This window comes from Uloborus diversus, chromosome 9 (genome assembly GCF_026930045.1).
Source record: "Uloborus diversus isolate 005 chromosome 9, Udiv.v.3.1, whole genome shotgun sequence".
NCBI classification, from domain to species: Eukaryota; Metazoa; Arthropoda; class Arachnida; order Araneae; family Uloboridae; genus Uloborus; species Uloborus diversus.
In genome coordinates, this window is record NC_072739.1 from 136,894,261 (window position 1) to 136,911,677 (window position 17,417).

Sequence of the window (17,417 nt, forward strand, 5' to 3'; positions counted from 1 at the left end):
TTATTCGAGGACTATCAAAAGAGTTTTTGGTTGCCTGCAAGTTTACATACAAGTACATGCAGACATCAAGAAAAAAACTAATCAAAACTCGTTTAAGGCTAGTTAAAACATAAATTTATGTTAATATTTAAGTGATAAATTTTTCAAGGAGACAGTATTTTATTTTCAGAGTGTAAGGAAGTAAACATCGCATGTCCTTATGTAGTCCAAAGAATTTTTCGGATAATCCGAGTTTTCAGTAATTCGAGGTGGCGCGAGCTATTCGGATTTTCAAGACTCTGCTATCGTTGTTTCAAAAGGGGGGGGGGGTGTAGAAAAAAGGAATGTTCCTAATTATGGTGTCTAAGGTGCATGGATCTCCAGTACCGAGTGTTAAAGCGGCCCCAGCTGTAGACTAGCACAGGAAATTCTGAGATTTAAGATTTTCAGACTTTCAAATTTCCAATCATTAGGAACCGGAACTCCAGGGTATTATTGTTACAGAGGGGTTTTACATTTCATCGCTCTTTTTGCCACACAGTTCTCTGCTCAATCTAAATTATATTTTATTCTCAGGACTCGGCATTTGTGACAGAAGTGCACCACATCAATGGCGAGGGCGAAGATGCCGGTGTTGTATACTGTGAGATGCAGGCGAGAGAGAATTCAGGAGAGAGCCGCTGCCACTTGGCTATGCTGCGTTCAATGTATCCAGGAAAATGCGGCTACAAGTCGGAAACTGGGGGACTCATGAAAAACCTACGAGAAAGTACGACCAATGAAAAGGTATTCCCTTGGTTTGTTATACTAACAAGATTTTTTTTTGTTAGTATAACAATTGGTAAATGATCAATGAACATTGACACAGTTGACAAATGTTTAAGGCAGTTGAGAAAAATAAGTGCATAAAATATTGCTGCAATTGATGATTGGAACAAATAATTTGTAGCACAAATGTATTTGCAATTACACTTGAAATTAGATTTTACCTAAAGGCAAATGAATGATCAAAAAAGAGCAATCAATATAAACATGGTGCTCATAAATGCAAGAATGTGCACACACCATCAATTTATTCAAATATCGTTTGGTATTTTTCCACTCTTTTTATTTATTACTTATTTTTTCCTTAGTAGATTGATTTTAGTAATGTCTCAACGAAAATGGAATGCACATTTAAAGTAGTAGTAGATGTCTAATAAGTAAAATTAAAAACTCCTTAATTTAAAACTTTTTACTATTTTCAGCTAACGCCAAAAATTCCAATATTTCATCTCAGGAAATACAGTATTACGAAATGACAAATACGCTCTAAATACCAGCATTTGGTGTACTGGTATTGCAATTACTACTCATATATATACAGTCGACTCCCGCTACAACGCAATTCAACTTACGCAAAATGGCTCTAACACGATTTTTCCCCCAGTAAAGAATTTTTGACCGAACGCGAATTAATCGCCAGCAACACGAAAAATTTGAGAATGGAATCGTGGTGCGTAAGTATCAACTTTGTTATTGGTTAATAAAAATATTTTTTTCGCAAATGAACCTTCATTCCATTAGCATCGCTGACAGCTGAAGTTCCCACAGCGTACTAGTCTGAACATCGTTTGTTAGTGCATACAAATAACTACTCCTCATTTTACATTTATTATTTTCATTCTAAATGCGAAAGTTCTGAAATGTAATGACACCTATAAGATCGCTGGTTTACCTAAAGTAAGGTAACATGACAATTGGGTAGGAGTGACTTTTTCATACGCACAATTAAAAGTCAAGAAAAAGAAATCTGTAAAAGTTCGCCGAGTAGTCAGTAGTGTCTACGCAAAATGCAAAAATGATGAAAATAGAAACTACTCTTGTATTGTGAATTAAAGAAACCTGTGAGAGGGGTGTTGCCATTGATAGAAACGTTATAAAAGAATTAGCAATGCAACTATATTTAAAATATATATTCGAAAAACGGTTTGATCACGCAGCATAAATCATCATCGTCTTCATTTTTTAAGGTACGAATATCATTACTGGATCTACTCTACAGTACAATATAGTGCATTATTTTATTAGTATACTGTACATGCCGTACTAGTTTATTTTATGTCCCTCTTTCCCATTGATCATTGATTTTGCATCGTAACAATATTTTATGTCGAATAAAAGAGCTTTTTCAAAGAAATACAAATAAAAATTCCTTTCTTGATGTAATAAATTCTAATGTATAGTTAAGGGATGGTTTAAAACAGTTTGAGGTGGTGTTGAAAAGTGTGTTAAATAATTGGGTATGTTTGTAAACACATACCTTTTTCCACAACGCAAAATTTTGACTTACGCGAGGGGTCTTGGAACGCATCCCTCGCGTAAGTCAGGACTCGACTGTATTTGTTTTATAATCTATCGTTTTTCATTTTGACACCTTTATCCACTCCATTGTGGCCTTAGATTCAATTCTTATTTTGTAATAGTTTATCCAATGCTCTTGTTCTTTCATCCATAAGCTTGGTTTTGTTTTGCTTGGGAAAAGCTTCCCTGTATTCTCAAATCACAAGCCTTCAAACTTTAGCAATTTTTTGAGCTTTTAATGTTATTTTTATCATTTTTGTACGCTTCCGATATTCTGATTTTCCATTTTGTATTTTTAGTATTTTGTGAACGATTAAGAGGCATATGTTTTAAAAAAGCTTTAGTACATTTTTGACCAGTATTTAAATCTATTTTTAAATGTTCTGCTCAATCCTGATTGTTTGTACGGTTGGAAGGACAGGTTCATTTAACAGCACAGTTGCTTTTATGTTAAGAGAAAATTAAAATTTTTGTGTGCTTGCAAGAAGTACTGAAGTTTTTCATACATATACACATGCTCACATATTTATATACAATCCATCCTTTCAAATCTGTTATTTTCCAAATTATTCATACAAGATTTGAGATGTAATCAATAAGATTTATATTTAAATAATAAGTAGGAATTTAGGATAGAAATAACATTATGATTTATATATTTATTCTCAATTTGGTTTTTATTATAAGATCTAACTTTTGTGCATATAATTTGAATTAAAAGTTCAACATAATTATTTTCATGCTCTGATATGATTTACTATAGCCTAAGACATGTTTTACTACTCTTTTATGTTATTTTTTAGTAAACCTTTCATAAAACTTATATTGTAAGGAGCTGTTGCACTATCTGCACTTTGTGTACAAATACAAAAATGCAGCTAGCAACTGACTCTGCAGTGCATCTATCCCCAATGAAGATCAAGACCCATCTTAAAACTATTCACTCCATTGCAAAAGTAACAATTGCTTCTGGCAAACTGTTCCAAGTACCTACAACCCTGTTGAAGTAGTCATTTTTCCTGATTTCAAGATTAGCTTGGGATTTGACAATGACTCCTGGTTTTGTTGCAAAAATTCGGCCCGTAAATGTCCTCCATTTTAATAAACTTAAATAACAGATATTGAACTAAACTGAATACCTTCATCACATCTCTGTAACTATACAGTTTTATAATGGCTCTAAAAAATTAAAACTTGAGTCATTTAGCAGAAACTTGAAGCAAACAATGAAACAGTTGTGTCATTTGTAAAAAGATTTGAGGATATTTTAGATTTTTTTTTCTTCCCACTATTTGTTAATTTAACAAAAAAGTACTGACTGTTTTGTCTGCTATTATTAACATTGTCGACTACACTATAGCTAAACAAAAATACATTTCTGAGGCTATTTTATTTGTTGAAAAATTATTTTAATTTTCTTTTTCTGCATATAAAATGTGCAATATTTTTGCATCTGTGTTTAGATTAAGCTTTTTTCTCTTTAGATTTAGATTTCAATTATTATTAAGTTTTGTTAAAAGGCTAGTGAATAAAATTTGTTATTTTTTACTAAAACATTAATTTGGAAATGTTCAAGCAAAATTTTGCAATATGTGAAGTGAAATGAAATGCTAACCAAATAAAATTAAATATAAAAAATCACAATTATCTCACAATATTTTCAATGAAAAATCTTATTGTTTTCTTCTCCTGTTTTTTAAAGTAAAATCAACCTTTTATCTTTCAAAAGCAGCAATTTTACAATGTGATACCCTTGACATAAATTTATCAATGCCAGTGTACTGTAATATAGCTTACAAACTTGCAAATTCAGTCACTGCTTCTTATTAATATTGATCACCGCCAAAGGCCACACTTGTAGACACTAATAAGATTTTTTCATCGTTCTATGACTATCTTTTTCTACAAATCTATTACACTCATACGCGCTTAATCTCTTTATAAGGCAGAAGTTTATATCTGATGCAGCTTTTAAATATGCAGCGTTTTCCCCCCTGAAAGGTACTTTTGAAAAAAAAAAAAAAATGTATGGTAAAATCAGTTAAAATTTCTTAGTTTTATATGAATGTTTTTAATGTTTAAACTTGGCTCTGTTTTTGCATGCTGTGAGAAGTTGAATGTTTTTAACTTAGGCACATACATCATCTTTTTAGGTTCATGCTTATCACAAAGAGTTTTATAGACCAGAGAATTTATCTGTCATAATTGTTGGTCATATAGAAGCCGATAAAGTGTTTGAAGCATTGAAACCCGTTGAAGATAGAATTATGCAAGAGGTCTGATCTTTTTCCTTAAAATTATTTTTGTTTAAAATAATTGTTTTCTAAGAATTTTAGAGATCACTATGTTTATAAAAAGGCAAAATTAAGCATGTGCACGAGAGTAAAAATTCCGTAAGAAATTATAATTAGTACAAAAAAAAAAATGATATTTGAATACCAGATATTATGAAATCTTAATTGATACATGAAATTAAAGAATTTATTTTGCTAATGCTTGAAATGCAACTATAAATGAATGCATCCTTTTGACAATCTGCCATTCATTAAAAAAAAGGGGGGGGGGGTGATTTAAAGGTAGTTTTTTTTTTAATTTATTCACAGTCACTTCAGCTAGACAAACATTTAAAAAAAAATGGCAATAATAATTTTAGAGCTTTGGTCTTGAATTTGTTTCATTACCAATTCGTAAGTCTTGTTTGTTATCCTGAAAATTTATAAATTAGTGTTTTCATGTTTTGTAAAGTTTCAAGGACTGAAAAAAGAATCAATTTTGTAATCTAAATAAATAAACTTTCGCATCTGTTTTCAATTTCATGTAGAATTCAAAATCATTTTCAAGATTCTTGACTTTAATTTCCAAAAATATTTGATGCTAAACCCCATGTTTCTGCATCCCTTTAAACCATTTAAAACTTTTCTTTGTTTCTCTTTTACTTATTTATTTGTAGATTGATAGGCCACCATTTGAGCGACCTTGGCAATCTCCTGTTCCTGAATTACCCGAGTCTGTTATTTTGAATATTGATTACCCTTGTGATGATGATGAGTATGGTTTGGTGTTAGCAGGTTGGCGTGGACCAACAGCAAATGTGAGTGTTTTTTGATGTTTAATCAGGACTTTTCGATTTTAACCGGTCCAAAATAGGCCGGCCGACTTTCTTTAGTTTAAACTGTTTAAAAAAAGCAGTCTTTTATTAGGAAAAAAACAACTTTTTTTAAGACAAATAATTTTTTTGGTTATTTTCATTGTAATTTAATCAAAATGAAAATTATCCTTGGTTCCCTAATGCAATTCCTAGTGTGTTAAATCGAATTCCATAAAACAAGAATAAAAATTTGGTAGTTGTTAAATAGTGTTGTTCAATACAAAAAAAAAAAAAAAAAACCTTGCTCTATAAAAAAGAAATTAGTCTACTTCAATAGCATTTAAATGATTATAAATAAATTTTAGTTAAGTTCAAAAGATCACATGACAATGCTGCTGTCATACCAGTCATTTGGTTCAGACTTTAAATAACAATGCACTTATACCTTTTCTTTTAACCACCAAAACTGTTTCTTATTTTCTGAAGAAAAGTGAAAAACATTTTTGGAAAAAATATAGTTTTCTATATAAGAATATATATATATAAAAAAAACCCAACAAGACCATATTGGTGAATGAATGTTGAACGAATTTAAATTCTGCCTGAATGATATAGATCTACAATTGTTAATAGGTATATACCTAGCATAAATAGTTGTCTCTGTGCTAAAAACTGAGCCTACTGATCACTGCAATAAGTCTTTAAAAAAAAAAAAAAAATTACTACGGGCAGTATAGTAGTAGGAGCTGGTAGTTTAATATTTTCTGGGTTTTGGAAGTATTTGTTTATGGAAAGAAGAAAGTACTTGAAAAATGTCTATCTGATTTTAACATGAAGAAAAAAATACTGATTTGTATGGTTTGAACCACTTATTACATTCAGTTTTTGTTTTCACATTAAGATGCTATAAATGCAGAATTTAGTTCTGTTTTACAAATACACATCAAGATTGTTATAAAAGGATAATTAATAAGGCATGAAAAAGGGCAAATTACTGCATACAAATGTTTTAACGTTACAAGTATGCTATTTTCAGTGAGTTATCAGTTTAGATAGAGGATCATCTTACATAAGTGTCAGGGTTTTGTCAGAAATGATTTGCAGTTTTTGGGTATATTTTCCTTTTATCATTTTACTTTCAGCAAATGTATTCTCTTATTACTTAAATTGACATTTATTTAAAATTAGTGGTATCCGCACGGCTTTGCCCGTAATAGAAAAATTAAAACTTCTTTTGGTTTACCTGTATATTTACAAATAATGTATGCTGAATTTTCTCGCCAATTGACTTGTGCCCATGTTACGGTTCCACGTTATGATAATTTCGCAATTTACTCGTCCATCTTACATTTTTGTTCTTAAAATTGGAATAGAAAAAGAACCACTTCGAATTTTTGAAAAATCGTTTCGAGGTGCACACCCCCATGCTACAAACTAACTTTGTGCCAAATTTCATGAAAATCGGCCGAACGGTCTAGGCGCTTTGCGCGTCTTCGGGATCCGGACAGAGAGAGATCCCGACAGAGAGACTTTCTGCTTTATTATTAATTAAGATGTATAGATATCATTATTATGAAGAATATAGTACATGATTAATAAAAGCCAAAAAAAGCCGACTTTTTTCAAAAAAAAAGGCCAAAAATGACCGGCTTTTAAAATGTGCATCTTAGGGATCCGGACAGAGAGAGATCCCGACAGAGAGACTTTCTGCTTTATTATTAATTAAGATGTATAGAGTTCATTATTATGAAGAATATAGTACATGATTAATAAAAGCCAAAAAAGCCGACTTTTTTTCAAAAAAAGGCCAAAAATAACCGGCTTGGAGTTTTTTTTTTTTAGAAAAGGCCGGCTTTTTTTGCAGCCCTGCGTTTAATGGTCGGGTCAAGACTATGGCTATAATATGGCCAAATTTCATTTTTCCTTTTTGCCCCATAATTTTGTTAAAGGTTTTTTTGTGCATAAAAAAATAACTTTCCTGGAAATTATGTGAGCAATTTTTCTATAAAATTTAACATAGTGAAACTGGCAAATGTTTAGTTAAACTTTGGATTTCATTATTAAGCTAATACGATAACACTGGAATTTCTGATAACTTACTTTGGCTTTATTTGGTCAATTTATTTGGAAAAAAAATGTATTTATGTCTCTTAAGAAAATCCTGTTTTGTTTTTTCAATATTTATTTATTTTTTCTTTTTTTTTTTTTTGTTACATTAAAAATCATTTAATCAATAGAAACATTGTTTACATGCAATTCGGAATAATTGTCATATTTTTTCTCCGGTTTAGATGATTTTGTTAAATATAATTTAATTATAAGTTACAATGTTTTCAACAAAAATATAGGATACAATTAATGTACCATCAGCCCTGTTATGACCTTCAGAGACATCTTAATTATGTACTCCTCAGTTTGGAATAAATTAACTCAGCTTTTGAATTCATTTTTCGAGTTGAACCTCACCGTTGTTTTTGGATGCTCGCTAGTTTGAAAAAGTTTATCAATCTGTTTGAAGGTAATCTCATCTTCAATGAGAGGATATCTGCCTCTAGCTTAATTATTGATTATTCCAGATTGAGGAGACTAACAACAAAACTGTAGATTACCAGGTCAACTAATGTCATTACCAGGGTGTTAGTATATTGCTTGTAGTTATGCCTTTGCCCTGGCTTATAGGCGGTTATGCACTTTAAAAAATATACGCTGTCAAAATAAATCCCCCCCCCCTCCCTGCTTCAACTCTTTATGCAGCCATTCTGTTTCAGTCATGAAGCATTAAACATTTTTTAGACTAGGAATGATTTAAGAACATAATTTCATTTCGGCCATTAACTTAAGTTGTTTAATTTTAACCCTTACCTTCCTTTGGGGTTAGAGAAAATCATACATCTAACATATAAAAACATGTAGGATGGTACATGTTTTTACATGTTTACCTTGATATACTTTTCATACACTAATATGCTTTAGATTTGTACTATATTGTATTTGAATTATATGTATTCAAAATGAATTCCCTCAGACTATTTCTAACACAAGGATAGGTCCGGGGGGGGGGGGGGGGAGTTAGAAGGAATTAACAAATAATTATATAACAAAATAAAAATAAGATTAACAAAAAAATTTATGCAACAGTAATACTGCTGTGAAAGTGCAAAAGTCAGATCTGCAGCCAAGTTCAAAATTAGCTGTTGCTTTTTAAAGTTTTAGGCATCCATAATCCACATACTTATTCATATGCCACTTAAAAAAAAATTTAAAAATATATTTCATGTACAAAGGACCATATAACATTGTATGTTGTGAATTATGTTACAAGAAACCACCTCCATATCATAACTCGATATTGATAGCTTTTGTGCTTAGCATGGCAGAATAGACGAAATACAAAAGGGAACAAAGAGTCATGCTTGCCATGTGCTTTGCCACATAAACAGCAAATTCCTTTCTGCAATTTATCTGAACACAGGACGAACTTGTTTGACTTGATGTGCCAAAACCTCACTCTATCAATTGATCCAATCCTCAGCAGCTGCTTTCAAATGACAGTATAACTTCAATTTAACGATACCCGATTTAACAATTTCTGAAATTTAATGATACATTTCTCTGGTTCGAATTTAACTGCATTAAATGTCTATGCTCCTCAATTTAACGATATTCTTGATTAAACGATAACTTTTTCTAGTCCCTTGACAATCGTTAAATCAGGGTTATACTGTACTGTAATGTACTGTTCCATATAAGTGTCTTTCAGTTTCTAAAGCAATAGTTCGGGGGGGGGGCAAATCTGGCCTCTTTTTAGGGTAGCTCCAGACTTCCTACTTTTGTAGCAACTTCACAATGTTATGAGCTGCATGTAACACAACATGACCATATAGAAGGGTGACATCGTCACAGAGCAGATTTGAGGGAACTGATATTTTTTCTTAAAGGTTTTGTATTTATTAATCAGCATGCTCATAAAATATCCTAATTGAATTTTGTCTGATTGTACTGATTTATAAATTATATATTTTCAGGACTATTCTCAATTAATATCAATTCAAGTTTTAATGGATTATTTCACGGACACTTCTGTATCTCCTCTCAATCGAGAGTTTGTGGAAATTGAAGACCATTTATGCAATCAAGTAATGAAGAATTATCAAAATTGTTTCTTTTTTCTGTAAAATACATTTTACTATGCTTTGATGTGAGATTTTGTGAGTGATTTATGTGTTTTGACGTGTTTGCAATCGGTTTCTTATTTGTGCCTTTTTTTCATTGTTACTACTATTATGTTCTAAAAATGGTTTAGTTTTCTTCTTTTTTTTTGGTGCGTGTGTATTTTAAAATTTTCCATTTTTGAAGTACTGCTTATTACTTAAAGTAATGCTGTTATTATTAATTTATAGCGAACTTAATGAGATATTTATTAAATACCTTTTTAAGTGCCTATAAAATTTGAATTTCAAAATATTTCTTTTATCCCGCACAAAACTCTTTATTTTCAGGTAGATTACACAGTAATCGAAAATCAAGTGTCTTGCATTTATCTTCATTTTTCTAATGTTCCTGTGAAAAAACTTCCAGAAGTAAAAGAAAAGTAAATTTCATTATGAAATATTTTCATGTAATAATCTAACTTTTCATTACTAAGCATGAGAGCAAACCAACATTGCGATGCATATATTCACTACAGTTGAGGCAAACCAGCCTGGCAGCATTGTAAAGGCTGTCACCTTCACTGCCACTACACACCACCTTTGCCATGACTACACAGATCTAATCAAAGCATTATGATGCTGCCAGGTTTGGTTTGCCCCAACTATAGTTATTTATCAAAAATTGTTCCCTTTGCGTGATTATTATTCAGAGGAATTACGACATCTGTATTCAGGCCCATAATTTCAAATTTTTTCAGGGAGAGAGGAGCAAAGAGCACATAATCAAGGTAAATTATGTCAAAAAAATAAATAAATGAATAAGTCAAAAAAGATAAAAAAACAAAACAAAAACCATGTCCACTTACATTTTGAAACCTTGGGTGGGGGGGGGGGGCTGTCTGTATCCATTTTTTCATAAAATTATTGAATTACTTACTCACAAATTTAATTATATATTTTTTAATTAAAAAGTGATGGAACACAAGAAATAAAAATAGAGTACTACAAAATAAAGAAAAAAAAAGGGGGGGGGGGAGGGATTCTTATATGTAGAAAATTTGCCATTATAAAAGAGTGTAAGATGGTTGGCAGAAAGAGTTGAAAAGGATTTCCAATAAATACGGGCAGAAATGTCCGATTGCAGCCAAAGCAAAGTTTGAAGGAAATTTGAAGTGTTCTCTAAATTTACTTTCACTTCGCAAATTATGGAATATATGTTTTAGAGCTTCAACCAGGTGTATGATATAAGTAAATAAAAAGTCAGCCAATTCTCATAGCATAGCCAAAGCATAGTTATATCTATTCTATGAAATCATATTTTAATTTTATTTATATCTAACTTATTTATAAATCAATGTTTTTGCTGTGTTCTTATTGTAAGACATAATGTTTACTATTTTAACTGTTATACTATGTAAAAAATCATCCTTGGATGCAGTTGTCTCTCACCACTTTGCGATTTGACTTTTGAGATTTCACTCTATCTCGTTTTTTTCCCCTAAATTGGTTCATGAATCTTTTATAATGGGCTCGACTAAGTCTTTTCTTCAAAAAAGTAACAAAGTGTTGGTTTTAAAGACAGCAATTTGTCCTTAGTAGTTATAGTGGAATCAGTTGTTACAGAAAGGAGGGGGAAAATGCTGAAGAAAGCGTCAAGAACTGCTTTCTGCTTTCAACCATTAAACACTTACCAGAGTGTGTATATCACTATTATTAAAAGAGGATATTTGGATAATTCAAGTGTAATAGTGTCTAAATAATGTCATTTCATGCCTAATTGGTTCTAATTAATTTAAAAAATGAGTTTTAATGATTCTAAGTAATTTTTCAAAACTACAAATAGGAAAACATATACTTTAAATAAGGAAAGTTACTTTGTAAAAACTCTCATATCGCGATATAGTAGCATTAACCACAATAAAAAAGGGTTGACTACTTCTACTGTTGTCCTATTCTTGTATCAAAAAGCTCAGTTTAATAGGTTGACACCATTAAGTTTTGTTCTTGCTGTTCTAATAAATAATTAATAAAAATATGAAATTTAAGTGTTTTTTTTATACAAAATTAATTGACAAAATGTAATTTTATTTTTTGATATTGCTTGATACAGAAAATGACTTTTTATAGCCAACTTGCAGTCTTTCTGAATTTAAATTTATTTATAAACATCCAAATGAGTGCCAACAGGTTCTTTGTTAAACAGCAACTTTTGCTGTTTTCCTACTCCTGTCTAACTTTACTAATAATAAAGCTGAAAGTCTCTCTGTCTGGATGTCTGTGACGCTCATAGCGCCTAAACTGTTCAGCCGATTTTCACGAAATTTGGAACAGAATTAGTTTGTAGCATGGGGGTGTGCACCTCGAAGCGATTTTTCGAAAATTCGTTTTTGTTCTTTTTCTATTCCAGTTTTAAGAACATTTTACCGTGCAAATTATCACAACATGGAAGAGTAAATTACGAAATTATCTCAATGTGAAACCGTAACATTGGCGAGTAAATGAACATAGCAAATTGGCAAGAAATTCATCATCTATTATTTGTAAATATACAGGTGAACCAAATGACTTTTAATTTTCAACCACGGGCAAAGCCATGCGGGTACCACTAGTGGCACCATAGAATGCAGACCAATTCATCTTCATGATTTTGATGCAAGAAAACACAAATGGACATACTGGCAGTTATCAAGTTATTTTTTTTTCCTTAAAGCCACTCCTAAGCTTAGTGCAAATACTGGAAAAATAATAAAAATAAACTGAATTTACAAAGATCCTGAATCTAGCCTGTCTTTTTGTCAATTATTTTAAGTAGCATTGAAATTAAAATGAAACTTCAGTAACTCAACACTCGGACAACTCGACTATCCTTGTAACTCGACATTTATTTTTCTTTTGGTTGGCCCAAAGCTAATTTCAATGGGCAAATTCCTCTTTAACTCAACACACATTTGCAGGAACCCCTATAAAGAGACATCCAAATGCTGTTATAATCCAATTTTTTCTACCAACATTCTTTCATATTAACTTCTTCTGGGAATTTTATGCTGTGGTTTCTTGGTCAGTGAATCCTTTTCTGGAAAGCTCTTTCAGAGAATCCCATCCTTTATCTAGGGAAGTTGGCCACCACGGTATACGCCCAAAATGTCGCGGCCAAAATGTCGCGGGCAAAAATGTCGCGGCCAAAATGTCGCCGTCCCAAAATGTCGGCGGTCCAAAATGTCGCCGTCCCAAAATGTCGCCGGCCCAAAATGTCGCCGACCCAAAATGTCGCCAGTCCAAAATGTCGCCAGTCCAAAATGTCGCCGGTCCAAAATGTCGCCGGCCCAAAATTCGCTAGTTCAATTGGTACGAAAAATTTAAATGTACGTCGATGCTTTTCAGCATAAAAGTTGCGAAAGAATATTAGTTGCCTTTCAAAGTAAGTTCCTTCAAAAATTCCAAAAGTTTTCTCCTGTCTTAATTCGTAAGCATCAGATTAATTCCAAAAAATTAATAGTTTTCAGAAAAACATACGTTTTTCTGTATACTATTAAGAACGTAAACATGCGAAAGGCTGCTGCAACGGATTTCTCTTTCTCGTTTAATCTGATTAATAATAATACTCAAGATGTAAAGCAAAGGATCAAGATGTAACGCAAGGATTCAGACAAAAAATTGGTATGGAAGTAAAACTAAACTGTTCTAAAGGCGAATGAAAGAATAGTGAGGCGCTATGTGAATATGGCAAGAGAATAGTCGGTTTGTATTTTTTGGCGTAATGAAGTAAAAACAAATAACTCCTTCACTCTAGCATATTATTACCTTAGCGACAAGTCAGTAATTTAGGGGATCAGGCGGAATGGCCCCCGACTTTGAATTTTTTTTTATATATACAAGTGGAAGTGCTTTTTATAGCAATCCTATGAAATTTGCATTGGTTATATGCCCGTTATCCTCCCTCTCCCCTTTCACTAGAAAAATTCGAAATCACGGGCCAGGGTGGAAATCAAGTAGAAAGGTATCTTAATGAAATTTAATTTTCTCATAGATTTTTTAACATCACCCTAAGAACTGTAAAAAAAAAAAAAACTGTACGTTTTCAGTGAGATATACGTTGGTTAAAGTAAGATCAAAACTGTTCTGAGACTTTTTCTGGAAATGAAACTGAAGAAGTTTAACAAGACTGCTCGAGACCTTCCTCTGAGAGGACATTTGTATGTCCTTTGCGACCGGGATTTTGGGACAGCAAAACAAATGTTTAACAGAGATGACAGATTATTGCCGTGGAAACTCTGTCTTATGAGTAGAATTCTGAAATTACGTCGAAATCTTCACCGTCAAATCTTTTGAAATCAATGAAACCCGTAATTGCTAAAACAGGTGTCTTTCACTCAGATTTTTGAAAAACGACTCTACGCGATGACAAATATTTTCAATTCTCAACATTAATGAAATTTATATATTCGATAGAACATCAAGGGGGACAATTTCAGAACAGCTATTTTATTAGAGGTTTTCAAGAGGATACTTTCATGCTTGCGAAGTAGCGCTTGTCAGCTGAATCACATTTTCCAATTTTAAATAGAAAAGAAAAAATTTCACAATGTAGGGTGAAATAACTGATATCAATGAGATTATTCAGATCAATTTTGACCTAGACTTATTTTTAAAATGAGTTTCAAAAAGTAATAGTTCTAGCTCAATATAGCTTGGTAATTCAGAAAGAAAAGAATACTGATAATAATAATAATAAACAAATAAGTTTTTCCCTCTCAGAAAAAAAATGCTGTTTTAATTATTGAATTTTTACTACGCAAATTGTATAAGAATGCAAACTCAGTTTTTATTTAACACCCACGCTAGTTAAAGTGCTACAAAAATGAGAGGAATACACGGCTAATTTAGATTTTATTGATATCTTGCTCAACCTCTCATATTTAAATTCATTATATTTTTCATTGTTTATTTAATTACACTGACTCTGTTGGATATAATTTGAGGTTTATGGCCTACAGCTAAGCTGAAAATTAGGCAACTCATTTCCAACTAAAAAATTTGAGGTAGTGGTCTGCCCGGAGAAAATAAAACATGAATCATTCTTTACACTGAAAAACATTTATTTGACACATATTAAAATTGGTTACAACACAATGATTTGTTCCCCGGGAAAAATTAGAAAAAAGGGCTTACAATAGGTCCATGCATGGTTTAAAAGTCCTGTTGGTGTTCCAAGGTGACGTCTCACCGGTCGTTGGACAGCATGGCAATTTCCACGAATTGCAGGCAGGTCGATTCACACCGCGTGAGCCACAGTTCACCACATCAAGGATAGGTATACCAGGGATGGACGCGATCTTCTTCCGCAGAAGAACAAAAGACCCACATCAGGGAGACTTAGAACTCTTTGCTTTTGTAGACATCATCACAATACACGGGTTCCAGACTCAAAACATCACTAGTGCTTTTCCAGGAAAAACCAGACCTCACCAAGAGGCCAATAACAAAATTTTAGGAGGACATCAGACGAACACGTTCACAATACACAACACAAGACGAGGAGACAAGTAAAAAACGAAGCGAAGCCCAAGGTGATCGAGCTCCTGCCGGTCTGCGTATTTATAGCCAGATTCGGCCTTTCCAGAAACAATGTGACGTTACCTAATTTGCATATTGCCAAAACAACACAACCCGAAGAAAACACAGCTTGCAGGTTGCACAATCATTATTTAATTTGGCATTCAGCACTTAACACCTCAACATGATTTCATCACGTCATTGACACGTGCTCTTTCGGAAGTTTACCGACATCTGCCGAATGACAACAACCAATCATAGCATGCCGCATGTTTTCCGAACACTTCCGATTCAAACTCGGACATTTGAGTGTTGGCGGCAGGTGGATGGGATTCTTCGCGCAAAGTTTTCTCTCGGAATGGCAAAAGGTAAGTCACAAAATGATTTTTCTTTTAAACAATATTGGTGAAATCCTTCAAGAACCAAAAATAAAGGCATTTAGCCCAACAGACTCACGTAAACGATTACGAAACTCAACTTAGAACGAAAATAAGGCTTGTTTTCGTTTATTTTCACTTGCATACTACATTTTTGTATGAATCCTCGCATTACTTCTTGAGATATAGCAGTCACATAAAACGATTAAAAATATTCGGTGATCCATCCTTTTGGGATGACTGGAGCCAAAAATAAATGAGCAACTCGCCCTTTAAGATATACCTGTAGACCAAATTTTGTCTTAACCCTTGTACAGTAGACCCTCGTTTTACGCGGGTGTTATGTTCCATGGAAATGCTGCGTAAATCGAAACCGCGTAAATTGAGACCTAATATCAAAAATAGGGAATGGGTTCAAAATAGGGATTAGGTTCCGTAGATAAAAAAATACTTCATTCTAGTGATGACTAATTGTATGAAAAGTTTAATGTGTACTTATATCGATTTTTATGCATAATATGCATAAAGAAAACAAACTAATTTCGTGTTCTGTTTATGAAGAAGAGCTGGCTATGATAGTCTTTTGGTAGTCATTAAGAATTTTTCCTCTAATTCTTTGCTGAGCATTAATGCATCCATGACCACTTGCGTCATTTCCTTGATAAAATCTTCCTTTACTAACAAATCAGAAAAAAGATTATTTCTATTGTCTACGAATGGTTCAAAAATGTGAGCGTCTTTGGTTGTGTGTCACCGGAGTCGGTATCCTCGTTGTTTTTGACCTCATTTGTCACTCCTAAAAGTTCTTCTTCCAGTGAGTTCTGAACTGTGTGAGTTTAATCACTTTACTTCTATAATGGAAAAAGCTCTGGAACCAATCGCATAAAATGTCTCCAAGGACCCAAGTTCGATTATTAGCATGCCAAAATGCAGTTAGTTACGAGTAATCTGCAATCTATAGGAGCTTGGGTTTTGAAAGAGAGGAAAATGTTACCTGTTTGCATTGCCGCATCAGCGTAAAACCGAAACTCATCTGCGTAAATAAAATAAAGGTGTCAGATCTTCAACCGCGTATAATCGAAACCGCGTAAAATAAACCTGCTGAAAACGAGGGTCTACTGTATTACTTTTTGAGATATATCAGTCACAGATAAAAAAAAAGAAAGGAAAAAAAACATTCGATTGCTCCACCCTTTGGTGTTATTGGCCCTAAAATCTGTCCCCCTGCTGCTTCCTAACATTTTATTTGATTCCGTTCATCATTTTTTGAGCAATGACAGTCACGCATATCGATGAAAACGTTCAGTTACTCCACTATCTTGAACGAATTGACGCAAAAAAAAACCACGCAGCCCTAAATCATATATGGGTACTTGCGGGTATCGTTCGAATTCTTACCACAGGTTTTGACGTGGAATGGCCCCAAAAAATCGGTCACATACAAACGCACACTCTTCTTGAAGAAAAGTTTAAAAAAATTTATCGAACGTCAGAACTGAACGCCGTCAGAACGTTTTACAGTTGGTAGATAGTGGGTCACAAGAAATAAGATAACGTAACGCTTGTATTCTATTTGTTTGCTGAAAAACAGCCGAGAGTTGCGAATCAAAACGGAATAATCTTTTTAGAATTCATCAAGAAACTCAGTTAGTTCAATCCCATTTTTAACGAAGACATTCATTAAAGGCAGTAATCATTTATTCTGCAAATTTGGTGTTAAACAGCATTTTTCTACATTTGCATTTTTCTTACCAACTGAATGAGCGAATTTTGGTTCTACGACATTTTGGACAGGCGACATTTTGGCCCGGCGACATTTTGGACAGGCGACATTTTGGCCCGGCGACATTTTGGCCCGGCGACATTTCGGCCCGGCGACATTTTGGATCGGCGACATTTTGGCCCGGCGACATTTTGGCCCGGCGA

The 17,417-nt window shown here is 33.0% G+C and overlaps 1 protein-coding gene across 1 annotated transcript in view; it reads left to right on the forward strand.

Moving 5' to 3' along the window:
* Positions 1–17,417, forward strand: part of LOC129230628 (uncharacterized protein C05D11.1-like) — a 58,332-nt gene that overhangs the window by 12,360 nt on the left and 28,555 nt on the right. The window contains exons 5-9 of the mRNA XM_054865044.1: positions 556–765; positions 4,476–4,598; positions 5,273–5,413; positions 9,436–9,546; positions 9,910–10,001. Coding sequence (XP_054721019.1) covers positions 556–765; positions 4,476–4,598; positions 5,273–5,413; positions 9,436–9,546; positions 9,910–10,001 — 677 coding nt within the window. The remainder of the gene's footprint in view (positions 1–555; positions 766–4,475; positions 4,599–5,272; positions 5,414–9,435; positions 9,547–9,909; positions 10,002–17,417) is intronic.